Here is a 27178-nt window from a genome sequence, read left to right on the forward strand (position 1 = left end):
TCTTGCCTATGACGGACGGTGGGTGCAAGCACAGGCACAGGGTTTGCCTCGCGGGCGCAGGTCTGTAAACCCTTTGCCCGCAGGCAATGTGCCCGTTGCCATCCATAACGCACACGCCCATCTGGCCCACTGACAGTGGTGCCCCACACTACGGCGCCCACAAAACCCCATTTCCCCAGCGGCTACAACGGACGGAGCAACTGAGCAAGTGAGCAGAGGCAGAGCCCAAAGCCCCAAACCAGAGGAAATTCCCGCGCGCTCTCGAAACACACCCCCGCGCCTCGCTCGCCGCCTCGAGCGGAGCGGCTCGACCCGCCCCGCCGCAGCCGCCGCCACATCCTCCTCCTCGCGACTATTCTAGACCACTCGGACCGCCGGAACGCGCATGGCCTCCGGCGGCCCGCCGCCGAGCGTCGCCGTGGCCGTGCGCCCCGGCGGCAGCGGCAGCCGCCTCGCCGCGCGGTGGGTCGCCGCGGGGCTCCCCGACGACGGCCGCGCCGCCACCGCCACCGCCGTCGCCGTCGTCTATGTCATCCCCACGCTCTCCTACGTGCCGTCCCCCAGTAAGCATCCCTCCCCTCCCTCCTCCCTCCAATGTCTCGGCCGGTTAACTAGCTCGTCCGTTCTGTTCTGTTCTGTTCTGTTCACCGTTCCCGAAATGGTCGCGAGCTGATGTGTGGTGTGCGCGCTCTTGTGTGGCGGCGGCGGCGCAGCGGGGGAGAGGGTGCCGGTGGCGCTGGTGGGGCGGGAGCCGGCGGAGGCGTACGCGCGCGACCGGCGGGCGCGCGCGGAGGAGGCGGTCCTCCCGTTCCGACGCCTCTACTGCGGCCGCGCCAACGTCACCGTGAGTGTATTTTGCGCAGCAGAGAATCCGCTAACAGAAAAAAAGATAGCGTTTTTAGACGCTCTGACCGACCGGTGCTTCGTCGGCGCAGGTGGAGACGGCGGTGGTGGAAGGCGACGGCGTGGCGGAGGCGCTGCTGCGGTACGCGCGGGACTCCGGCGTACGGAGCTTGGTGCTCGGCTCGGCGTCCTTCCGCTGGTTCCGGAGGTGAGTTTTTCTTCTTCTTCTTTTTTTTTAAAAAAAAGACTTTTTAAGAAAAAGAAATGGTATATCTAGCGAGCAATTCGCACTCAAACTTCCCAGCCACTCAATGGCCTATTTTCGAGCTGGCCTGTTTGTTGCCGCGGGCTTTCTCTAAATTCAGAGCGATCGTTAGTTTTGTTTTTTTGGAAAAAAAAACTAATCCTCTAGTATTTACTTGTTTGGTTGCTTTTGTCCTCTCTAGCTTCCATTGAATTGATGTATTATGGCCGTGGTTGGGGCCATGCAACTGTGCAGTCTTGATTGTGTTAGATTAAAGGTGATCAACAAAAGAGACCGGCTTCTTTTGCTATAAATTTCACCTTTTTGGTTTAGATCGGATTTGAAAAGGTGCACGGAGGGAGCAGTGCCTTTAATCTCAACTAAAGTGCACTTTTCTGGTGAGATTAGTGTGCCTCAATTAAGTCACTCAAGCTTCTGGCTGCTATTGGTATGCATGCACTGTATCATGTTATCTATGCTTCCATTTCCGTGAGGTGAGGGTGTGATGTCCGGCTTCGATGGTCATGTAGGGTCGGAGTAGAACATTGCTGAATCTGACTGAATACTCAGCAGTCAAATCTTGTTTTGGTGGAAATGTAGACTGGAGTTCATTTTTGTTGGTTCCAGTACTCCTTTTCCGTACTTTACTTTTTAGGTGTACGGTGTACTTACCTTTGGTGCTGCCTTGTGCCTTCCATGAAATCGACTTCATTGTCCTTGTTCTTCTCTGGATTCACAAACACTTTCGTGGTTGTCAATATTATAATTGCATCTATCAAACTAGTTCAGGGCCTGCATGATAATAGTTCCGCTTCACTATTTTTGTACATTTATATTTTTTACCAGGAGTGCCAATTACTTGTGTCATTGACATGTGGGACCACTTGGGTCACTGAAAGTGGGCCCGGAGTGCAAATTGTGTAAAACTCCTATCATAATGTTGCCAAATCAATTGATCCAATCATATTTATCACCTATGCACGTATCAATTGATAAAGCATTCGTATATGTGCATATTGTGGTTTTTGAACAAGGAATTAACTGTTGCGCGGTCGTCCATTTTGCAGGGTGTTGAGCATCCCAGATATCCCCGGTACTGTCATTCAAGCTAAGCAAAATTCATGCAATGTATTTGTCGTGTCCAAACGAAGACTAATCATGAAACTTGCAAGATATCCTCAAATGAGCGGTGTGTTGAGTTCTTAAATCGTCTACCTTATATACTGCATTGACACCGAGTTTCATTTTGCTTGTTTTAATATGCTCATCTTTGGGATATCAATTTTTGCAGAGTCTAACGCAAACTTTAGGATTGAGTCGATTAGTCATGAAACATTTGAACAATCACATAGGAGTTTATTGTTTGACAACTTTGCTGATGATGAGGCACATTCAGATTCATTCTCCCAAGCCCACAGCTCGCATAGTGCTTCTAATGTCGTCACAAGTTCAGAAAGTTCCGAACATGTTGCTTCAGAAAGTTCAGGAACAAATGCCACAGGAACAGAAGGAAGTAAAAACTACGATTCTCTTAGCTCCTTGGGGGGAGCTCCTTGTGCTACTTCAAACTCAAGCGAAGAGGTCAGATCTACATATTATTGCGCTTAAAAAAAATAGATTTAGTTGCTTTCTTCCAGGACATGCTAAACACGTTGTTCTGACCTTACCCACAGTGCCAGTCTATGGATGAAGTGGCGAAACTAAGGAAGGAGCTGCAGGATACCCTAGTAGTATATGATAAAGCTTGTGTAGACCTTGTCAATGCTAAGAAAAAGGTTGATGTTTTCTGAATCCTTTTATATCTTCATAACTTGTTAATGCTATTTTAACCTTTCAGTCGTGCAGAATCTCCACTAAATAACTTATGCTGCACGTCCATGTTATCATGATGTCACACAGATTCAGGTTCTTTCTACCGAGTGTTCTGAAGAGGCAAGGAAGGTGGAGCATGCGCTAGAATGGGAGAAAGCTTTGAAGAGGACGGTAGCAGATGAGAAGGCGAAGCAGCTTGAGGCCATCAACCAAGTTGAGCACGCGAGAAGATCATTCACCCGAGAGGCCTATTCAAGGCACAAGGCAGAAATGGCTACTAATGTCCTCTCTCAGGACAGGGCACAGATTGTCGACGCTATTCTGTCAAAGAGCAGAACTTGCAGGCGGTATTCGAAGCAGGATATAGAGCTTGCCACTGAAAATTTCTCTGAAGCCAGGAAGATTGGTGAGGGAGGCTACGGGAATGTGTACAGGTGCACGCTTGATCACACTGAAGTAGCTGTCAAGGTCATTCAGCAAGACTCCATCGACAAAACTGATGAATTCTTGAAGGAGGTAATAAGTAATGGTCTATGGCATGATTCAAACATTCAGAGACCATTCATGCTACTGATGTTTTCTTATGAACAAGAAGTTTTCTAAAGCAGTTCAATTATGTGTTAATTTTCAGGTTGAGATTCTCAGCCAGCTTCGCCATCCCAACCTGGTTTTGCTACTCGGTTTCTGTCCAGAAATTGGTTGTCTCGTGTACGAATACCTGAAGAGCGGAAGCCTAGAAGACCAGCTCTTCAACAACAAAGGGCACCAACCACTGCACTGGTTCCTCCGTATCCAAATCATCTTTGAAGTGTCCTGCGGACTCGCCTTCTTGCACTCAAGGAACCCGGAGCCCATAGTACACCGTGACCTGAAACCAGCAAACATCTTACTGGACAGGAGCTACGTGGGCAAAATCGGCGACGTCGGCTTCGCCAAGCTCATCTCCGATCTTGTTCCGGACTGGCAAACGGAGTACAAGGAGACGATCGTCGCCGGCACACTGTACTACATGGACCCTGAGTACCAGCAGACCGGGACGGTTAGGCCGAAATCGGACGTGTTTGCGCTGGGAGTCATCATGCTGCAGCTCCTGACCGGCAGGCACCCAAATGGGCTCATTGTGAGCGCAGAAAATGCTATAAAAAACGGGAGGCTTCATGACATCCTCGACAAATCTCAGAGTGATTGGCCGATTGATGAGGCAGAGATGTTTGCGAATCTCGGGTTGAAATGCACGGCCCTGAAATGCAGGGATCGGCCAGATCTTGAGTCAGAGGTGCTGCTGAAGCTCGATGAGATTCTGCACAGGATTACTTCTTCTGTCAATTTGAGAAACCCGAAGTTAAGTGTTCCAAGCCACTTCATCTGCCCTATAACACAGGTAATTCCTCTGCAGCTTGGCTCCATCGATTTCAGCTCTGTTTCGCTTCTGGCCTTTCAGCTTATGAAAAATGAAATTTCCACGACGCAGGAGTTAATGGAGGATCCGCATGTCGCTGCCGATGGTCATACCTACGAGCACTATGCAATCAGAGCTTGGCTCAAGAGGCACAAGACATCTCCTGTGACGAGGAGCAAGTTCCCAAACTCGTCCATAATCCCGAACCATTCGTTGCGCGCCGCCATACAGCAATGGAAGTCACAGTTACCAGATCAGACAAAGACATGAAATTGAACTAAGGTTCATATATCTCAGCTTGATCCAACTATTAATGTTTGTCAAATTATTTTTGCGAACACGGAAAAGCCCTTGCTTGTCGGAATTTAAGTCGTTCAACCTGTAAATGAGAAAGGGGTGGTTGTAAAGCGTAGAATCATGAGTGGTTTGTATTTCAGTGGGAGGTTTTGTTACCACGAGTCCATGACAACGGTCATCAATTTTGGCACAGATCAGGCTTAAATAGCGTCTTGCTATTTACTCTCTCTGCACTATCTCAAAACATCTGTTCAGCCTATACAGTGGCATAAATCCTTTTAGTAGTTATGTCTACTCTCTTCAGTCACAAATACTTGATGTCTTGGATAAGATCTAAGCAAACTTTTGAAACTTCGATTACCTATAACTTCTAAAGTATTTTACTTGGAAATAGGAAAAAAATAGTCATGTAGATTTGTCATGAAAAATACTTTTATAATCTCATAAATGAGATTGGGTATGATAAGTAGAATGAAGTAGAAATACTACAAGAAATTATTTAATCTATGACGGATTATTCGTGACGGATTTAGAGAATATTATTAACGGCACACCATCTGTGACGATCTGTGAATTTTCATCACAGATCTGCAAATGGCCCATCCAGGCTCAAATTCAGGCTCGGTTCTTGTGACGAACCTCGGTAACCGTCATAGATTGAAAATGAAAATCGTCACAGATTTAATGCTGTACTCAACCATAATTTTAACAAAAAAATACATCGCATACTTTAAAGAAAATAAGATGCGTTACTTTATTTTCATAAAAACGTGGGTGTTGTGCTAGGTATAGAAAAAGAAAAAAACTATGGTGCCAAAAAGAGCCAAAAAAATTGCGAGTCTTACTACTACGCTACACCTCTGGTTGTGATAATCTTTGGCATTAAAGTTTTTATACATATTCTCTCGTATTTGTCAATCATTTTTTGCCTACTTCGAATTTACATATTCTCTGAATTTTTATTGCACAAAAACCATATTTAGCCCATTTCAGCATTCTGCTGGGCTTGAGCCCGCTCCCTCCCGCAGCCTCCCCTTCGTGCGTGTGTGATTGGAAAAAAAATTTTACCGCAGCCTCCGCATGGCATGCATGCGAGTGGGGAAGAAAAGTGGTGATAAAAAAAAGTTTGGAAAAAGAAAAAAAGAAACTCCCGCAGCCTCCTCGTCGTGCGTGTGTGATTGAAAAAAAAATCTCCCCGCAGCCTCCGCGTGGCATGCATGCGAGTGGGGATGAAAAGTGGTGATAAAAAAAAGATTTGGAAAAAGAAAAAAAGAAATGTTTGGAAAAAGAAAAAAGAAATACACGGAAGTAAAGGGGCATCGAACTAGCCAAAAAACAGAGCACAAGCTGCAAGCCATACCATTGCGCTACTGTTGCACTTTTGTAAAGTATGCGTGATAAGTTTTTTTTTATGTGATTCACGTGGTGGAGCTAAAATGTCAAAAACGGAGCACAAGCGCGCATAAGGGTTCGAACTCATGACCCAAGAAACAACAGGAGCAGAAGTTACCTCTATATAATTTATATACTCCCGCCACGTGGCTACAGCCGAATGGCTGATGAGCCCACGGATCGAAGGCTGGTGGATCCGTGTGTGCAAGTGCGAGGCTAGCAGTATAACACCACGTGGTGGCTCCTCCTTGCTGACTCATGATATTATTCCACATGAACATTCATTTTTTTTCTCATTTTAATCTGAAATTAAAATTTTTAATTGGTATTTATCCCTCGTAAGAACTGCAAATCTGATGGCTTTTTTCCTGAATTTTTCTAAAATCATGATCTTTCATTTAAATGGTGCTTGTTTGTATGTTTGCTATTTCTTGGATCTTTTACATATGGCTTGTTTTCATCCACCGAGTAGAGAATAGAAAAAACATATTTTCGCATAACAATCGGTAATGTAACTTCATATTTAATAATATTTTAGTCAATAGACGGTTGCGGCTAATTTGAGGTGCATACGAGTTCAAAGATGTTATGAGGTATTGAAATCTCAAAAATTGATTTGAGTTATAAGAAACTTTGTGAGAGACGTATCCAATTGTGAGCAATGTATGGTCTTACTTCACTAAACTATATAATTTTTTTATGGCAAGCTTATGGAACAAAAATATGTTGCCATGTTGTAGGATTTTTTTGACCAAATTTGAATATTATTGTAATTATTATGTAGTAATTTAGAGAAAGAAGTTTGAATTGTCCTACAAGATAGTTGAATTTTTCATCTATCTCTAGGACATGGACTAGAATGGAACATATGAGCCTAATTATAATTTGTGTGTAATTTTTGGTATCTTATTAAATGCACATGTAGTTCAATTTGAAATTAATTTTGATAACCACGTAGAAATTCATTTAACATATAGAAAATAGTAAATCAGTTCCAAAATTTATGAAACTTGTACAAGACAACTTATCCGTAGTATATTACATATAAAAAATGATTTGGTGCATATAAGATAATTATTTGTGTGTTACTTCACAATGCTGCAATAAAATGAAAAAGAAAAATAAAAAACATTAAGCAATAAAAATGGTTCATAATTTAGTTAAACGGGCCGAAATAGTTGGGCCTAGAATGTTCTCTGATGAGGCCCAATTCATTCTAGTCCTCCAAAGCCGATCTAATGTTTCAAATTGATCCCGAGATGAATAAAAGGCATGTTCTCTCGAAACCCTAGCTCTCTACTCCACCACCCGACGCCTCTCTCTCCCTCTTCCTCCCTTAGATGCGCTGCCACTCCCTCTCTTGCCGCATGAACCCACTCTGCCTTTCCCCGCAGATCTACCCGCCTCCACCTCCTCTTTGGCCTCTCCTCTCTTCTCACCGGCCTACTCCTATGGGACGACGACAGCAGCGAGCCAGTTTCCCCGTGGGCAACACAACATGGGGCAGGGCCGCCTCCCACGGCCATCCTGTGAGCGGTGTGACGCGGGGCAGCCCCCTCTCCATGACCCATTTGTGAGCGGCGCGACACGGGGTGGGGTTGCCTCCCTCCGCCTGCCGCCTCCCTGGAGTATATAAAGGAGGGCAAGGGTCCCTAGATCGGTAGGCGAAGATCTCATAGAACCACAATAGAAGACTAAATCCTTAACACCAAACAACACCCAAGTGCAGGGCACAATATACAACACAACAAACAGGACATAGGGTGTTACTCTACTCTGGTGGCCTGAACCTGTATAAATCTATATCTTGTGTCCTCTCTTTTACCTTCGAGTTCCAGATCCAGCAATCCCCCACCAAACAATCTACTACCTTGGGATACCCCTCGGTAGGTTGTTGGGTATAAAACACCGACATCTGGCGCGCCAGGTAGGGGTGATCGTCGAGATCATCGGACGAGCTTGAAGGACCTTATCATCAAAATCAATCTACTCGACAAGAAGCAAGCGCCGAGTTGGGGGTTTCGAGTAGACAAATTTTACGCTGAGAAAGAATCGATGCGCTCCGCGTTCCAGTCGAAGTCCGAGTCGGTTTCTGCCGCAGGCTGCTGCATATGGCTCGTCGATCAAGGTAGAATATGTATCCGATAAATCCTTTTACACCAATGCCATCCTTTGGGAAAATATAAATAATGATACCCTGAATACTCTCCGGGTGAAATGCTACAACGGTATATCAGTGCGCTTGCGGATTTATTCGCAACGTTAAGGAATACCAACAAATACGAATATCCATATTGTCGTTTTAGCATATACGGATGTCGAATAATTCGGATATCCATTTTCACATTTCCATCCCTAGTCTGGTCGCAATTATTTTGCATGTTTACCTATCATACTGCAGTGGAGTCCTCTTATCGGATCTCTGAATATAAAAGCATTGAGTTTAGTTGTATCTTATCCTATGCTATTGATTTCTTTGGGCATATATAGATCTTAGTTTTATCTTATCCTATGCTTCCTTAGCATAACATAAACTCCTTTGGGTTAATTGATTTGTATCACTAAGTTGTTCCCGTAGCGTTAGCACGGGCACTACACTAGTTTACTCGTCCGAATTCAGAAGAATTTTTTATTCTGATTAATTATTATAATGTGGATATCTAACCTCGATATATATGTTTGCATTTACCTGGAAATGTTGTCCGTAAAATTGCAAATGTGCAGATGCGATGTGATTAAAGGATCATACAACTGGGCGAAGTGTGGTAATAACCACAAGACTAATCAGTTCAGAGGTTGGGTCATGAATATAATAACCCCAGATTAGTCTCGAGTGACCATGCATGGTCACTGTGGGATCCTAATTCCTACATATCATGAATGGGAATCGCCAACAGGGATTCCGTGTTTCACATGGGTATCTTTTGATTCCGAAAGATCTTCTGCCAGACCGACTGATGGATCCTTAATGCCACAGGTCACGGTTGACCTGGAACAATAAGAACTATTTTTCGATAACAAACCATAAGAATGTTGAGTCGAATTATGGTTAGTGTGGATGAGTTTAAGTCATGCATGGATCCAGGCCCGTCCCTAGGGGCGTGCGAGCCGTGCGTTCGTGCAGGGCCTCCATTTTCTAGGGTCTCCGGTCTGTCTCATTAGTTCCTGGCCTAAACCTTGTTTTCCTTATCGCTAGCGCTCTCCTGAACATCCCAAACGTAATTCTCTGTCCGCGTCAGTGGCTCCACGCCTGTTCTTCGTCTCCTGGTCGGGATGAAGATTTGAGTATTTAACTTGATCTAATGAAAAGGGCTATGGCTTATGGATAGGTTTATTATGGAAGAATCACAAGTGCTATCCGACAATCAGACACTTGATCATAGTTCTATAATTGATACTAAATAGCAAAAAATAATTTTGAGGTTAAGTAAGATCTTATTGACAACATAAACGTGCAAACGGATAATATTGGTGATAATGAAAATACTTCTATTACGGATGTTGGATATTCTATTTTACTAGCCTATTATGCCTCCCATTTCAGAGTTTGGTACAGGGCCTCCATTAATACCAGGACGGCCCTGCATGGATCATGCTAACTCTGAACTTCAAACTCAAGATGAACTAAATCGAGAGTGAACCTTTAATTTATATAGGAAACTCATACTTTTATACTGTTTTCATGGAGATGCCTATTATCTGGAGCATGGCCATCTCTTCTAGATGTCTATCTAGATTACAATGTATTATATGCGTGACTAGATTGGTGAGCAGCTATTAAGCACGTGAGCGGTGAAGTATGATAAAACGTGTGATCATGGAAACTAAAGTTAATCACCATTACCCCCTTCACTTTTCTGCTGTTTCTCATTGAAGACCGTGTTCAATGATTATGGTTAAAGATCTAATCAACAACCAACATGATGTCGATCAATGAACGGACTTAAAATTTAGTAGCCAAGGATTTGTTTGCATATATATTCAATGATTTATCTTTCCTGACAACAGTATTACACTACTACTGAGTTGCTAGATAACTCTTCATCTCAACTAAAATCCATGTGTGTTTTGTAGTAAAATATGTGTGCGACAGACATGTAATTGTTTTTGTGGTTGTTATAACAATATATAATTTTACACTAGTAGAGAAATGACCTTCCATCCTTAACAAAAATCTCGATCGTTTTTGGACCCAGGACTAAAGAGGCTTTAGTCCCAGGTCTAAATTTCGTAAACCGTGGAGACTCTTTAGTTCCGGTTGGTAACACCTGGTGACTAAAGGGTGGTATTACTAACCGGGTTATGAGGGTAGAAATTCAGATTACTGTGTAGGTGAGATGGTAAGGAAGCTACGTGCGAGGCAAGAGGTTACGGGTTTGAATCCCATGCACCACACACGCACATATTTCGCGTGAAAAATCACGTGACTTGCGCGTCTGTGGGAGCGTCCTAAGAATTTCTAATATTTTTTGACGCAAAACCCTTTAGTGCCGGTTAGTATTACCAACCGGGACTACTAAAGATGTGTCTTTAGTCCCGGGTGGAATAAGCAGGACTAAAGGTCAGGACCTTTAGTCTCGATTAGTTAGTCCATGTTGGATTTTTTCAGGACCTATGCGTCTCTCCAACTAGAACTAAAGTTTGGTTTTCCGCCAATGTTAGTTGAAATCTACTCTATTTTAGAACGTGCATAGGAATTAGGAACGATGCGTGTGATCTATTGGATCTTGCTCCCTAATGGTTTGAAGAAAAGTGATCGAAAATTTAACCAGACCCCTGGTATTTTGTACGCATATCACAATGGTTATTAGTAGTTCAGTAGAAAAGGCAATTATTCTATCCGTTTCAAATTATAGGTCGTTTTGGTTTTTCTACGTTCATAGATGATTTTTGTATGTATCTAGACATACACTATATTTAGATAAAGTCAAAAGGACATAATTTAGGATGGAGGGAGTACATCTTGATCCATCATAAGAGAGATACAGTGCTCTTTTTATAGGTATCAAAGCAGGTTGTTTACTCCCAGGCCCCAGCAGTGATGTCAAAGCAAAGTCGCCTTCTGACCTCCTGATCTGCAATCTCCCCACGAGCTAGGTGTGCCAACTGCTGGAGACGACCGGGCTTCCATAATAATCAAAGATTCCAGTGACTACTGACACCATATTTTTTTTTTGGATCATGTGGCCTATCTTGAAGTTGTTGATCAACGAAACAAGCTTCAAATTAATGCTAATGAATTAAAATGGGGTTTGTACCAAGTCGAAAATTCAGTAGCCTTGTTAGTTTCTGTTTGAGTACATGGCCGTAATAGTACACTGCAACATGCATACTATGTCGATGTAGATTTATAATCGACGCTGTGTGCCCTACATTTAGTCATAAGGATATTTGAACAATTTTTGTTCACAATTAATGTCATGGTGGCGATAAAGGGGAGTGAGATACATATGGTTAGCATCGACCAGAGATCTTCAACAAAAATGTACAAAGAACAAAGGACCAAACTGGAGTACCTTATAAAATATGTAACTTAAAGTTAGCTTATGTTGAGATTTTATATATTGCACAAAACAGACAAAATTTAGGACTAAAGCAAAAGGCTAGAACCATGAGAATTGTTTACTTCAAAACATTGTTTGAGAGTGGAGAGGAGGGAGAGATGGGATAGCATACACAAAGAGCCACTTTGTTGGCTTTGCGCGAGGAGTGCATCACGTAGCAACGAGGGAAGGTAGCTAGGATCCTACTTTCTTGGGGGTGCGACATGCTCATGGTCGTGTAGATGAGAGACTAGTGACGATGATCTAGCATTCTAGTGGATGACAATTGGGTAGACGGGCACTCGGATTGGTGCAGAGGATGCTACAGCCATTGTCGATGAGGGTTATGTGGTGGCATCTTCGGAGGTGTTAGCGAGGTTGAAGTTGAGGTGATGAAGTTTACACACAACCGTGGAGTGCTGGTGGGTCGGTAGGGTGACACAAACGATCTACGATAAAAAACAAATTAGGAAAAAATTTATCTAAACAAGAATTATAAACATTCTAGGCCAATCAACGATCCACGATATGAGCCCTAAACTTTGGGTTGCAGCCACATGAAAAAGGTTGGATCATTTCTTTGGGGTAGCGCCATGGAAGCGGAGGCGGTGGCTTAGGAACAGCACTGGCTCTATAACTTGTAAGGATATGAACAAACTTCTTGAGAAAATGGACTCATATTTTCTTGAAGTAATTGTTGGTGTCTAGCTGAGCCACTAGTAAGGAAAGGAGATACTGGACTGTAAAATGTGGGATGATTTGTATTTAGCCTCCTGGAGGTAGACGTACATAGTGGGTTGGATCTCAAACAATCTTAGAGATAGAGAAGGAAGCTATGTACTACCATGAGAACCGGATCTTTCGGATCCTCATCCATATGCTCTAATACAATATTGCCCATAAAATATTTTTCATCATGTTAGCTCTTCATGATGTTCTAATACAATGATTGTGACTTGCGCGATCCTACTGCACTAATTTTCTCAAGAAACCATGCATAAACACAAAAAAAAAATATAAAAACACAAAAATATTACGCTACCTAGCAAATTTTTGGTTCTACACAGTGTGCATCGTTGTACTGTACTCCTTCCGTCCTAAAAAGAATCTAATTTTCAGTTCTCGAGGAGTCAAACAGTTTCAAGTTTGACTAAATTTATAAAAAAAATTACTAACATTCACGTCTCCAAATAGATTTAGTATGAAAATATATTACATGATTAATCTTTGATATTTATTTTGTATCATAAATGTTAATACTATTTTGTATAAATTTGATCAAATTCTTGACTTCTCAGGAAATGATAGTTGCAATCTTTTTGGGTGGAGGGAGGACAGCATAAGCTCAAATGCGCAGCTAACTACTCGACACGCACAACGTGTGCAGGTGCAGCTAGCCAACACTACCCGCTGCGCTGCTCTCTCCTTCCGGCCATGGCGTCGAAGCGAGCCAGCTCCGGCGACGAGCAGCAGAAGCTGTCGCCTTCTGGCCTTCCGGTCCGCAAGATCCCGGGAGGCTACGGCGTCCCCTTCTTCTCGCCGCTGCGCGATCGCTTGGACTACTTCTACTTCCAGGGCGCGGAGGAGTACTTCCGCTCCCGCATCGCCCGCCACGGCGGCGCCACCGTGCTGCGCGTCAACATGCCGCCGGGGCCCTTCTTCTCCGGCGACTCCCGCGTCGTTGCTCTCCTCGACGCGCGCAGCTTCCGCGTCCTGCTCGACGACTCCCGTGTCGACAAGGCCGGCACGCTCGACGGCACCTACATGCCCTCTCTCGAGCTCTTCGGCGGCCACTGCCCGCTCGCGTTCCTCGACGGCGCCGACCCGCGCCACGCCGCCCTCAAGCGCGTCATGATCCGCCTCGCCGCCGCGCGGATGCACCACGTCGCGGCGGCGTTCGGCGCCGCGTTCGCCGCCACGTTCGACGCCGTCGAGGCCGGCCTCGCGGCGTCAGGCGCCGTGGACTTCAACAAACACAACATGCGCCACATGCTCGACTTCACCTGCGCGGCGCTGCTCGGCGGTGCGCTGCCGTCCAAGGTCATCGGCGACGCCGCCGCGGCCAAGGCGTTCAAGTGGCTGGTGTTCCAGCTCCACCCTATCGCGAGCAAGGCCATCAAGCCGTGGCCGTTAGAGGACCTGCTCTTCCACACCTTCCGCCTGCCGCCGTTCCTCGTGCGCCGCGACTACGCCGAGCTGACGGCCTACTTCGCCGACGTCGCCGCCGGCGTCCTCGACGACGCCGAGAAGGCTGACCCGGGCGCCATCCCGCGCGACGAGCTCCTCCACAACCTCATCTTCCTCGCCATCTTCAACGCCTACGGCGGCTACAAGATCTTCCTCCCGCACCTCGTCAAGTGGCTCGCCCGCGGCGGCGCAGAGCTGCACGCCAGGCTTGCCGACGAGGTCCGCGCCGTCGTCCCCGCGGGCAGCACCGGCGCGGTCACTCTCGCCGCCGTGGAGAAGATGCCGCTGGTGAAGTCGGTGGTCTGGGAGACGCTGCGCATGGACCCGCCGGTGGGGTTCCAGTACGGCCGCGCGCGGCGCGACATGGTCGTCGAGAACCACGACGCCGCATACGAGGTGAAGAAGGGCGAGATGCTGTTCGGGTACCAGCCGCTGGCGACACGCGACGAGCGCGTGTTCCAGCGCGGCGGCGAGTTCGTCCCCGACCGGTTCGCCGCCTCCTCCGACGACGAGCGGCGGCGGCTGCTGGAGCACGTAGTCTGGTCAAACGGGCCGGAGACCGGCGCGGCCACGGAGGGGAACAAGCAGTGCCCCGGGAAGGACACCGTGGTGGCGGTGGGAAGGCTGATGGTGGCGGAGCTGTTCCGTCGGTACGACACGTTCGCGGCCAGCGTGGAGGAGAACCCGTTGGAGCCGGTGGTCACGTTCACGTCGCTGACGAAGGCTGCCGCTGCGCGTCATTGCGACGGTGAGGCGTGACGCTCGTGGTAAGATTACACTATTACACTATCAGAGTGCCATATGTGTTCGAGGGTTTGCTTGGATTGCGTGTCAGCTGCATGTGGAGCTGATTTGGCAGATGTTAGAATTTGAATGATGGACTGACGATGATATGTACTGAATAAACGAGTAAATGCACCGCTGGTTCTCGAACTTGGCTCGGAATGACATCCAGATCCTCAAACTACCAAAATGCACATATTCAAATCCCTAAACTTGCTAATTGTTTTACGTTAGGTCAAAATCACCGTTGCTTGTACTAAACCGTCTACGTGGCAGGCTGATTGGGTGATGGCGTGGACCTGACGTGTGGGGCCATGGCATCAGCTTCTCCCCAACAAGTGCCCTTCTAAATGATATGTTGAAAGGTTCTGAATTCAAACCGCTGACTTAAGTATCGTGTTTAAATTTTGTGAGCTGGGTAGTACTCAAAACCGAGTGTTGCTCGCAACCGCTTGTCCTCCCGAAGCCGAAGTCTAATTAGAGGATCACTTTCTATCTTGAAACGGCCCAATTGAAGAAAAGGTATTTTAGCTAGCTTGGCTATTCAAGTTGTGAACTACATGAGTACGTCTTTTCAAAAAAAAACGGCAGGAGAGCTACCAACTATATGAAAAAGAAGGAATCCCCGCTAGGTATGAGAAACTACATCTTTGAAAAGAACTGAAAAAAAAAGAGCATAGAGCATTTGATAGGAGATAATTTTGTAAATTTCTAAAATAGTTAAAGTAGTATTAGTATGAACCTTTCTTTTCTGTTGATATAACAAGCGGGATTTGCATGCAGAACACACATCATCAGCATGGAGCATGCTAGCTGTTGGACGTAGCCATGCATTATGTGGCGAGAAGCATGGAGATCGATCATGTGTAAAATTGTAATAGTGTATACATCATACAGACTAGCAGTTGGCCAAGTGTACTCCATTAGAGACGACCTTGACCAATTACCCAACGGACCGGCCAGTTGACAACTACAGTACTTCTATACTCACCTAGCTTATCTGTGCTGTGTATCATCAATCATCATGCATGCATGTGGCCATGTGCATATGCGCTCACTTGCCTATTGCTATGGCTAGCTTCAAAAACTTCAATCCGATGCAAGCCAAATACAAATACTTATGCATCATGCGTGCATCGATCAGTTTTACTTTTGCAGTAACACGGTGATGTGTGATTACTTTACGTCGTCGTGCAGGAACAGAGCAAATTATGAAGTTTTTGACGTCAAACATGCATCTCGTACGTGTTTGAAGTTCTGAGATTAACATTCATGGCAACACATTTATGCATGGATAGTTCCAAGCCAACAAATTGTTGGGACAAAAAGATTCGCTTCTCAGGGTACACGATCCCGTCCTGTACTCCTGCCATATATAGCTAGCAATTAGAAAAGCAACGAAGATTAATTCAGCTGTCTGACAGGATACTAACAAAACAGCGGTTAGTGGTGTGTTTGTGTGTCACAGTGTGTGCATATGCAACGCAGTGATGATCGAAAGGAGATGATGCTTCAAGCGTGCCGAGACATCGGCACTTCACTTCTTCACCTCCCACGGATGGTTTTTAGTTTACGGATTGACTCTTAACAATTTTGTTGGTAATTCTGTATTGCAAGCGGACTGAGGTTTCCATTATCTAAAAAGAGAAGTACTTCTCTGCTGGTAATAATTCAGCTATTTCAACTAATACAAACCACCAAAGATCTAATATTTCTTCGAAAATTGTATCTAGATTATTCTTTTCCTGTGTTCATCAAATTTAAGCATTTCACCTTTTTCTGCAGCTATGGCCAAAGAATTCGTTGTTAATCATATTGTGCTAGCTTAATGCTGACTTTCCAGTTGCCCACTGGTTTCGAAATCACCGGTCGAAGGACGCGTCCCGCGCGGGACCCCGCTTCCTATCTCTTTTGTTCTCCTCTACCTCTATCTCCATCCCTTTCCGGCTTTCCTAAATTCTTCTTCTCCACGCACCCTCTCTCTCTCGCGTGTGGGAGCGGCGTCGCCGGCAATGGCGGCGAGATCCGCGAGTAGGCTCTCTCTTTCTCTCTCTGATACGTGAGCCTGGCGAGACCCCCTTTCTCTCTCCACACCTCGTGCCCCCTCCATTCCCCACATCTCTTTACCTCAGATCCAGTGGAGGGGTGGCATCCCAGCGACAACGGCGACCTCGGGCGAGCTCTGACCCCGCGTGGCCCCCACTACGAGCTGCTCCGGCCTCACGCTGGGAGCGGCGGCTCGCAGCCCCGCGGTGAGCTGCTTCATCCTCCGCGCTGGGAGCAGCGGCTCACGGCCCCCCGCGGTGAGCTCCTGCCCCCGTCAGGAGCAGCGGCGCGCGGGCGTCCGCGGCAAGTTCCCCTGCCGGGATCGGCGGTGCAGGCCTGAGGCGAGCTCGCCCGCTGGCGACGGCTTTGGCGCTGGGCCAATTTGTTTTTTTTTCTTTTTTGTCCAAAACATTTTTCTCTAAATTTTGCTTCTAGATTTTTCTTCTCACAAATTTTGTTTCAATTTTTTTCACGAATCTTTGTGACAAAATGTTTTCCCCAAAAATTTTCCTATAGTTTTGTTTTGGTTTTTTTTCACGAATTTTTATCTACCAAAGTTCGTTCACAAAATTTTGCATGCAAATAATTTTCCTTAATGATAAACATAGTCTGACAGTTGCAGATACAATCCCTCTTGATGAGTCTTCTTGCAGCCTCACTCTTGCAGCTACATACTTAATTCCACACACACACACACTTATACACAATGTGCACATGCATCCTATCTTCATTTCCTTTGGTAAACATCATCAGTGGAGCTGCACAGCCACTATGGTTCTCAATATTTGTCTGATACACAAGCAACCTATACATATGGGAGCATCATACTATAGGAGCACATTCCGGTGTGGTTCATATAGATCTATGAAACCTTTCAACTCACTTGGCAGGCATCGTGGCAGCTAGACGGTCGCAACAGGATTGATAAACTACCTTTGGTAAATAGCATAGTTTTTCACTATGAATTAAAGAAGATCAAAGGTAACCATCCGGCCATCTACTGCAATTTTAGCCGGATCTATAGTATTCTCACACAACCCTTTAGGAGTACTATCCATTTGCACCTTCCTGGAAATATATTTAATACCCCTAAAGGATTTGGACGTTACTCACCAATAATCACATTCTCATTTGCTACGGATTCAACCTGAGATGACCGAATCAACAACTTTTTGTCTCCTAACTCAACCATATTGATGGGAAAAGGATTAGAATCCAACTGCATTTTATGAGTGAATTTTAGTCATCCATCATTACTAGTCGATTGAATATGACTCCAAAAAATATTGCCCTAGTTAGTGGCATGAGAATAATAATTTGGAAACTTACAATAAGCACACCTTCTTAATTCTTGTACAGATGGTATAACATAACCCTTAGGTAGTCTAATTTGTTTTTCTTGCATGAATGCAAGATCAAATATCTTATCACATTTAGTGATATCAAAATTGTATTTAATTTCATCATGCTGAGTCTTAGGAGCCAGCTTCAAAATAGGGTAAATGAATGGTTTCCACTTTGATGATCAAGACATTCAGCCACACAAATGTTTGTATCCTTATCATCCGATATCTCACAATCGTACCCTAGCACATTAACATTTGAACGATTATTTTTATTATTTCCATTAATAAGCCTTTAAAAATTCCTAGGGTCTGTTCGCTTGAGCTTATAAGCCGGCTGAAAAGCTGAAACAGCTGATTTGTTGTGAGAGGAAAACACTGTTTGGTGGCTGATAAACCGGCTGAATAAGCTGAAGCGAACAGGTCTCTAGATTCTTTAGCTTGGCTTTGTTGAGCAAAGCTTTTTGTAACACCTGGCTAACATCCGGGAAATCACAACCCTCTAGCTTCTCCTTAAGGGGTGAAAGTAAGCCAAAATATATAAGCTAGCTCAGCAAGATACTTTTTCAGAAAGTATCAAATTAAAACATCGGTTTTTAGTGTCTCTGGACCTCCTAATATATTCAGCAACTAATTCATTATATTTTTTCTCTAACCGATGCTAAATGTGACAGCCTCAACTGAGTTTCTCCAGTATAAAAGTAAGCATGGAATTTCTCTTTTGTTGAGACCATATGTAAATAGAATTTGGTGCAAGAGAGGTAAATCAAGTAAAAGCAGTTCTGGACAAAGACAATGAAAACAATCTAATTTTCAGAATATCATTGGAACTAAATTCACCTAGTTGTGAAAGGAATTGGCCTATATGTGCATGTGTAGTCCTATTATCCTCTCCAGTAATGACAAAATTAAGAACTCTAAAACTAAATGGATATGCAATAGTATCATAATTATTAGGATATATTTTTGATATGTTCGTGTTGGGACTCGGTCTATACTTGATCATGGGAAGCTCTCAACATACACAACCGAGTGATTTTAAATTAACCATATAGTAAAATAAAGAGAGGCCAGTGTTGTCAAATCTAGTTTATTAATCAAGATAGCACTCAATCCCTGCCAAGTCACATTCTGAAGGCCAAATAAACTTGATTAACATATTTAATTATCTAGCCAAACCACTTGCTAGCACCATGATCATGTTTAAATTTCTTCTATGCCAATTGTGACCATTAACAAAAAGCTCATTGATATATGGTGGCACTACATTTTCAAGGTTAGATTCAAATTTTTATCTAACACCGAAGAAAATATTTAGTCATTTGTAGTTCATTTAGGTGATTAACAAACATTAAGAATCCATTTGATGTTCTTTAGTCTTAGTTTATACTTTGCAGTAGAATCTCATCTTTGTGGTTACAGTTCTATCCATAAGAGTAGTTGGGATAGACTTATCGTGCAGGTTAAATGGCCCACGTGTTATCGCGCGGGTGTGTGGAGACGTAACGAACAAGGATATGAACTATCTATGCCGGTATGGATGCTACTCTTGTGTATATATTTTTTATGAGATCCTATGCTATTTGCAAATGTTATGCGGATGTTATTTACTATCTTATTGCATTCAGGTTCTCTTATTGGACTTCAATGTGGTAGAGACTACCAAAATAAAACAACGCCTTAAAATGGGAAGAGAAGGTAGTATGCGAGAGAGAACGGATAATAATTAATATTGTTGTCTAGTTCAAACCAATATAAATAACTCTACCTACTGAGAAAATATCCACTAGATGTGAGATATGTTTTGGTTCGTGATATCTCATGAGATAAACAACACTTGTGTCCTGCATTCCTTGCGACCCATAGCAATGTTATCATAAACGCTAAACACTAAATAGTTGGTCATATACATTTAGCTCTTTATTCGGACTAAACGGCCAATGAAATGTGTTAAACAGCTATTAAATGGGCTAAATGGATGATTAAATGGACACAGCTAGGTACTGTGTAGTATTTACACGACGTGTGAACAGGCTAAACAGCCGTGTAGGCGAACACTGCCCCATAGAGCACACTCTATCATGATCAGCAAGCCCCAGTGGCTGTGTGTTTAATTTATGTGCGCACTTTTGGATACTGATCATTGGCCAGCCGACTTCTCCATCCCTGCTATCAGCCAAGTTGGAAAACCATTTTCCTTAAAAATTATTTTTTTGATGAGTATATTGTTGGGTGATCTGTAATGAGCCTCATGAATACATAGGTGCTGTTTGGTTGGCGATTCGCGAATGCAGCGTGTTAACGATATCAGATGACACCGTGATCTGATACAATATAAGCGAATACAGAGTTTGTTTGGTTCACGTCAGTAATGGAATCGAATATGCATTAGCCAGGAAAAGCTCCTCTGATGCTCATTTCACTTGAGGTCATGGACGGAGATGGAATGGGTCAGCGGCAACGACGAATCACAAGCTGCACAACTCCTTTCCTCAGTCCTTGTCTCTGTGCTCCTGCACGTCCTATGGTGCAGACGCAGCACAGCTCTTCCACAAGACGTTCAGGCTGGCCACCGCACTCGACGCGCAGTAGATTCAGCACTTGCCGACCTTGCTCATCGGTAGACTTGGCGCTCACCAACCGCCGCGCTTTCGTGCCGGAGCACGCGTACGTGTGCACTGCCTCCGCAGTTTGCTCTCCAGGTAACGCCGTGCCGCCAATCCATGGCTCGACGGAGTCGAAAGAGGACGGATCTCGTACGTACGCAGACGGTAGACACCACGAATTAAGGAGGCAAACGCCGCGCCGCCGCTCACGGAGGCGGCATAATCGTACTCGGCCGTGGGCGCAAACCAGTTGCGAATTCTCTTGCCGGCACGGAGGCGGGCATGCGGCAAGGCAGTGGACAAAGTGGAGAGGGGCTGCGATGCTGTTGGTCGGGAGGAAGAAGACGACGCATCGTTTTATTATTATCTGTCATATCGTTTTCTGCTACCAGTCGACGGGGAGCGGTATCAGAGTTGTATACGCTGGTAAAGATATCGTGTAAATACTTCCACCGTTCCGCAAAACTACCAAGTTTATATAAAAATATATTAATGCATATCTAACGAGTTTCATTAATTCATTCCGAAATATATTTTTATAGCATACCTATTTAGTATTATACGCTCTTTATTGTAAACTTGGTCAAATTTAAAACAGTTTAACTTAGGACAAACTTAAAAAAACACTTTTGCGAAATAGAGGGAGTAGATTATTGTGCTTCTTCAAACAAACACGTTTAACGGTATCTGTTGCCATTGTAATCAGTTAACGTTGAAAATTCCTCCAACCAAACGGCACCTTAGTGGTTTGTGGATTTCAAGTAATCCTAAAGATATTGATAGAAAATGTATCATACCATAACAACCGGATCCGTTGAATCCTTGCACACAGGTCACACAGTCGGTTCCTTTTCTTTATTTTTTCTCTAGTGTGGCATCTCCTTGTTTTTGGTGTGGCTCTGGCCAATGAAGGTTTCGTCAGGAGCTTGATGACCATTAACTAGCATGCCACATCAGCAATTTTGCTAACACGACAAGGTCATTATGAGGAGAGATGAGAGAAAGTTTCATCATATTGAGAGGAGTTTCATCACTATAAAATCTAGCAGGCACAATTATAAAGTTATCAGCTTTGATAACTGTACCATGAACCTATGCACTGAGAGTGACCTAATTTCCACTCTGCCTCCACCTGGTTACCCGGCTCCTTTGGCACTAGGAAAGGCAGCATCCACCCCATTCCCCTAAGCCCTCCCTCTAAATCCGGAGCTCGCTGAACGATCCTTGCAACCCTTCCTCCCCTAACTCGGGTATGCAACAGCGAAATTACTCCCTCGTCCCATAATATAGCTTATATTTAGATTTTTTTCAAAGTAAAATATTTTTAACTTTAACCAACAATATATCTAAAATTTATTTCAAATAGAAAATATTATGTATTGTAGTAGTTAGTTTTAGATAAATCTACTGACACCATTTTTATGTTATTAGTCTACATGATTATACTGCTATTAACTATCAAAACTGAAAAGATTTGACGTGAAGTCTAAATGTTGCTATATTCTAGTACAGGGAGAGTAGTGCATAAATTAAACTTTCCCCCACTAAGGTGTCTATAATTTATGAGCCGCGTCAAAATCATGCTACAAGCACTATTAATGTGGATGATTTTTTGAAGTTATCAATCAATCTAACAAGCTTCAAACTGAAAAAATGAAATGGGCTTGTAAGTAGTTTGTACTCACCACTATGGGCTTTAGCAAAAACGTGCAAAGTCTGGGCTAGGTTCTGGTTAGAGGTCCCTCGCATTTGGAGGCCCAGCGAAGGCGACCCACTTTCACTGTGCGATGTACGGCCCTGCTGCCGCTCCTGCGCGCGGGACGCCGTGCTCGTGCACGTCAGGGAGGGGTATGTCCCTCACCCATATGCCATCCCAACATCCGCTATATATACAGAGACGCAATCGCGCATCCATTCCACACTCCGTGGCTCACTGCAGGAGCAAAACTACACGCTGCACTCCTCCCACCTTCCAGCAATGGCATCTAATAAGCGAGCCAACTCCAGCGACGTCGCCGCCGGCGAGCAGCAGAAGCTGTCGCCTTCCGGCCTCCCGATCCGCAAGATCCCGGGAGGCTACGGCGTCCCGTTCTTCTCGCCGCTTCGCGACCGCCTGGACTACTTCTACTTCCAGGGCGCCGACGAGTTCTTCCGCTCCCGCATCGCCCGCAACGGCGGCGCCACCGTACTGCGCGTCAACATGCCGCCGGGTCCGTTAATCTCCGGCGACTCCCGTGTCGTTGCTCTCCTCGACGCGCGCAGCTTCCGCGTCCTGCTCGACGACTCCCGTGTCGACAAGGCCGGCACGCTCGACGGCACCTACATGCCCTCGCTCGCGCTCTTCGGCGGCCACCTCCCGCTCGCGTTCCTCGACGCCGCCGACCCGCGCCACGCGGCGCTCAAGCGCGTCATGATCCGCCTCGCCGCTGCGCGAATGCACCACGTCGCGCCGGCGTTCGGCGCCGCCTTCACCGCCATGTTCGACCGCGTCGAAGCCGGCCTCAAGGCGTCCGGCTCCGACGAGTTCAACAAGCACAACGACCGCCAGATGCTCGACTTCACCTGCGCCACCCTGTTCGGCGGCGCGCCACCGTCCAAAGTCATCGGCGACGGCGCCGCGGCGAAGGCTTACAAGTGGCTGGTGTTCCAGCTCCACCCGCTCGCGAGCAAGGCCATCAAGCCGTGGCCGCTCGAGGACTTGCTCCTCCATACCTTCCGCTTCCCTCCGTTCCTCGTGCGCCGCGACTACGCCGAGCTCACGGCGTACTTCGCCGACGTCGCCGCCGGCGTCCTCGAGGATGCCGAGAAGGCCGATCCTGGCGCCATCCCGCGCGATGAGCTCCTCCACAACCTCGTCTTCCTCGGTATCTTCAACGCGTACGGCGGGTACAAGTTCTTCCTGCCACACCTCGTCAAATGGCTCGTCCGTGGCGGCCCGGAGCTGCACGCCAGGCTCGCCGGCGAGGTCCGAGCCGTCGTCCCCGCGGACACCGCCAAGGCCATCACCCTCGCCGCCGTGGAGAAGATGCCTCTGGTGAAATCGGTGGTCTGGGAGGCGCTGCGCATGAACCCGCCGGTGGGGTTCCAGTACGGCCGCGCGCGGCGCGACATGGTCGTGGAGAGCCACAACGCCGCGTACGAGGTCAAGAAAGGGGAGATGCTGTTCGGGTACCAGCCGCTGGCGACGCGCGATGAGCACGTGTTCAAGCGCGGCGGCGAGTTCGTCGCCGACCGCTTCGCCTCCTGCTCCGACGGCGAGCGGCAGCGGCTGCTGGAGCACGTGGTGTGGTCGAACGGCCCGGAGACCGGCGTGGCCGCGGAGGGCAACAAGCAGTGCCCCGGGAAGGACATGGCGGTGGCGGTGGGGCGGCTGATGGTGGCGGAGCTGTTCCGGCGGTATGACACGTTCGCCGCCCGCGTGGAGGAGCAGCCGGTGGAGCCGGTGGTCACGTTCACGTCGGTGACGAGGGCCACCGCCGCGGGCCATGGCGACGGCAAGGCGTGATGCGCGTGCCTCGTGGGAAGCGAGGTGGTATTCAAGTTTAATTTGTGTGCATGATTGTTTGAGGACACTGTACCCGTGTGTAGTAGTACCATGATTGTGTGTCGAGTTATTTAATTTGCATGGCTTGCATTGCATGGTGTCTGTCGCATGTGGCTTATTTCGGGTCTTTTTTCATCAAATATGAATAATGGATTGATTTGCATGGTGTAATGAATTACTAGCAGCGTGTCCCGTGCAATATCGCGCCCAGTGACAAGAGAATTCATGCGTATTCATGACTTTATCCCGGTTGGTAATACCAACTGACGTCAAAAAAATATTAGAGAGAGATGTCACAAGTCATGTGAAATATGCGCGTGCGTGGTGTATGGGATTCAAACCCATAATTTTAAACCTCGTGAGATCCTTCGCACTTATCACTTTCTCACCTACACGGCACATGTGATAGATATATTTTCCTTTTGAAGTAACCCATAAAGACTCTTTTAGTCTCGGGAGACTAAAGACTCACCTTTATATTACAAAATTTAGACTTGGGACTAAAGTCTCTTTAGTCCAATTAATCCTAGGTGTCCAAGATTTTTGTTGAGAATTAAATGTCAGTTTTTTCTACTAGCATGTATTTATCATCAGTTTTTTAGTCGTGCTAGATATATATATACACGTAATTTAAATACAGATCCGTAGTAATAATGTTCATTCTGGGCTCTACTACTTTCTTCCGTCCCTCTGTCCTATTTCATTATTTTGTAGTTAGTATATATTATGCTCCGCAGTGACGTGACTTATTTTTCTCTGGTATTTTGATCGAACCAATTTTTTTTGGGTTTGGAAGGTCACACTCCAATTAAGTGGTTTAGCGGACTGCGCCGTTTATGGTCACGCTTTCCTAACTCCTCTTGACTTAGAGCTACTCACTCCATCCTAAAATAATAATTGTTTTGATTTCTCTAGATAGATCGATATGTATCTAGACATAATATATATTTAAGTGCATATCAAAATCTATGTATCTAGAAAATCGAAACAAATAGTAATTTGGGATGGAGTATAAGTTTCAAGCCTTATGCAGACAACACATACTTTTTTTACCATTTACTTCCATGTTGTCACTACTCCACAATACCTTATCATCGCTGGCTCTCAAGTACCCTTCACTGCCGGTTTTGAATATGTCATATACTCCATCACCGCCGGTTCCACCCTTCCAAAAAACAAAAAAAAGGCCGACCCCAGCCCCATCGCCCCACCGCGCGCTGCCTTCGCAGTCGGAGCCCCGACGTGCGATGCCACACTACGTCAAAAATGAATTGTGCTGACACATTGATTTTTGCGAGCTTAATTGCTACCCGCCAGCACAAAGGATTCTGGGATGAGCGTGTTAAAATTCACCAGATGGATTTGTGATGGCGGGGGGCTTATGCCACTTGCCAGCACAAATGCTTTTTCAATTTGCATTGTTGGTAAGGATAAAACATATTTAACTAGTCAAAAAACTTTATCTTACATATTAGAATATATTTTTGTTATATATTAGAATACATATGTGTTACCGTGTAGGACCTTCAAAAATTTTAGAAGGCATTTACTATTTTATAAGATTTAAGTGATTATAAGCATACTTATTGAAATTAATTGATATTTGACCTAAATCTCCCACATATAAGATACAAAAAATTTCAGAAAAATGATGTTAAGGACCAATGTTCCATTGTAGCTCAAATTATGAAAGTAATGAAAGGTTCGCAAAATATATTAGGTGTATTTATTATTTGTATTTAAATTTTTGGTGAAACCAAATTCTAAAAATATCTAAATTTGGTTCGAAAGTCTTATAAATTGGTAAAGAATCATTTTATGGGTGCACAACCTTAATACAAAAGTTCCAACATGTTTTAAGAAAATTGGACTATACATTGTTACCAAATGGTTACATTACTTATAATGTTTCATAGGACTCAACTCAGACTCTCAAACTTGTGAACTAACTTGTTCAATTTGTACATATATTAGACTGCATATACATTTTTTTTACGAGTTTCAATAATTTTGAACAGGTTTAAAAAAAATTAAAAAGGAAAGAAAAAGTTTAGAAGGATTTCTGCTGGCGGGCGTGTATGTCACCCGCCAGCACACATTTGTACTCGCCAGCGCAAATAGCGTAAATGTGGCACGGGAAACAAAAAATTGCATATGTAAGCACGAGTGAAACGCACTCTCTCTCTCCTTTTCTATCTCCAGTGCTCTCAGTCTCTCCTATCCTCACATCTCTTTCCTCCCCCCATCCATTTCCTTCCTCCCGTACACAGCGGCACAAGCGGACGAGAAGCCACGGCTGATGCGAGCAACGACCGGCGCGGGTGGATGGAGCCATGGCTGGCGGAGGTGGGGTCAGCATGTGTCGGAGGAACTGCAGCCATCACGAGCAACAAGCAGAGCTGTAGCTGGCACGGGCGGGGATCCACTACAAGCGCGGGCAGAGGAACCACGGGTGGTGCGGGCAAAGGGGCTATAGCCGGCACGAGCCATGGCGACGGTGAGTAACGGACGGTGTGAGTGACCGCAAGCTGCGGCTGGCGTGGGTGGTCAAGAGGGAATCCTCATCGGTTTCCCCCAAATCGGTCTCCGTCACTACGTTCCAGCTGCCAAGGTGAGTGGTTTTCTTCCTTCCTTGCTTGATTTGATTCTTCCTTCCGGCGTGAGATTTTGTTTTGTGATTTTTGGTGATTTATTGATGCGTTATGGTTCTGCACAGCTAGTACGAGCCGACCGGCCCTTCCTCGCCAGCATCCTCTCCTCTCCTATCTCTCTTGCTTATCTCTGTCCTCCGGCCGGCCCAAGCAACGGTGAGTAGCACCAGCTGGCGGGGGAGCGGCAAGCATCAGTTGAGCAGCGGAGGAGCAATTGCCGGTACGCGCCACGGCGAGCAGTGGCCAGCCAGCGGAGGAGCAGACGACGGCGAGCAGCAGCCGACGCCATCGGCGGTCGAGCAGAGCTAGCCGTGCAGCTGTGGTGGGGCAGGCTGGTGGTGGCTACGGCCACTGTCAGCACTATTTTTTTGTGATGTACAACTATCAGTACTAGCGGGTGATAGAAGGAACCGCCGGTGCAAATGGTACCTGTGCTGGCGGGCTGGCACCCGTCAGCGCAAATGACGATCTGTGTTGGCTCAAGGTTG

At 45.7% G+C, this 27178-nt stretch overlaps 3 protein-coding genes across 5 annotated transcripts; all 3 read left to right on the top strand.

Annotated features, from left to right (window-relative positions):
* The first annotated feature begins 208 nt into the window (after window positions 1-208).
* Window positions 209-4822, top strand: LOC117841680 (U-box domain-containing protein 34). 3 transcript variants are annotated; one of them, XM_034722153.2, is made up of 9 exons: window positions 209-563; window positions 714-844; window positions 936-1051; window positions 2155-2276; window positions 2379-2668; window positions 2761-2862; window positions 2987-3415; window positions 3531-4280; window positions 4371-4822. In XM_034722153.2, the coding sequence occupies exons 1-9, from the start codon at window positions 386-388 to the stop codon at window positions 4566-4568; spliced, it is 2316 nt and encodes a 771-aa protein (XP_034578044.1). In that variant the 5' UTR covers window positions 209-385; the 3' UTR covers window positions 4569-4822. The 3 variants fall into 3 exon arrangements, with proteins under 3 accessions (XP_034578044.1, XP_034578059.1, XP_072151563.1); XM_034722168.2 differs by lacking the exons at window positions 209-563; window positions 714-844; window positions 936-1051 and adding an exon at window positions 1566-2007; XM_072295462.1 differs by lacking the exons at window positions 209-563; window positions 714-844; window positions 936-1051 and adding an exon at window positions 1566-2007 and having other exon boundaries at window positions 2484-2668.
* An 8078-nt stretch (window positions 4823-12900) lies between these two features.
* Window positions 12901-15488, top strand: LOC117838239 (allene oxide synthase 4). The gene has a single exon (XM_072290806.1). It carries the CDS (start codon window positions 12965-12967, stop codon window positions 14474-14476), a length of 1512 nt encoding a protein of 503 aa, XP_072146907.1. The 5' UTR covers window positions 12901-12964; the 3' UTR covers window positions 14477-15488.
* A 6675-nt stretch (window positions 15489-22163) lies between these two features.
* On the top strand, window positions 22164-24217 carry LOC117863590 (allene oxide synthase 3). The gene has a single exon (XM_034747389.2). The coding sequence runs from the start codon at window positions 22474-22476 to the stop codon at window positions 23998-24000; it is 1527 nt and encodes a 508-aa protein (XP_034603280.1). The 5' UTR covers window positions 22164-22473; the 3' UTR covers window positions 24001-24217.
* Window positions 24218-27178: the final 2961 nt, after the last annotated feature.

Source organism: Setaria viridis, chromosome 1 (genome assembly GCF_005286985.2).
Source record: "Setaria viridis chromosome 1, Setaria_viridis_v4.0, whole genome shotgun sequence".
Lineage (NCBI taxonomy): Eukaryota > Viridiplantae > Streptophyta > Magnoliopsida > Poales > Poaceae > Setaria > Setaria viridis.

What these genes read in the sequence shown, in the direction of transcription:
- LOC117841680 (XM_034722153.2), top strand. Translation starts at nt 386, where the DNA reads ATGGCCTCCGGCGGCCCGCCGCCGAGCGTCGCCGTGGCCGTGCGCCCC. An exon ending in CTCCTACGTGCCGTCCCCCA is followed by an intron (nt 564 to 713) that starts GTAAGCATCCCT and finishes GCGGCGGCGCAG; the next exon opens with CGGGGGAGAGGGTGCCGGTG. An exon ending in TCCTTCCGCTGGTTCCGGAG is followed by an intron (nt 1,052 to 2,154) that starts GTGAGTTTTTCT and finishes TCCATTTTGCAG; the next exon opens with GGTGTTGAGCATCCCAGATA.
- LOC117838239 (XM_072290806.1), top strand. Translation starts at nt 12,965, where the DNA reads ATGGCGTCGAAGCGAGCCAGCTCCGGCGACGAGCAGCAGAAGCTGTCG.
- LOC117863590 (XM_034747389.2), top strand. Translation starts at nt 22,474, where the DNA reads ATGGCATCTAATAAGCGAGCCAACTCCAGCGACGTCGCCGCCGGCGAG.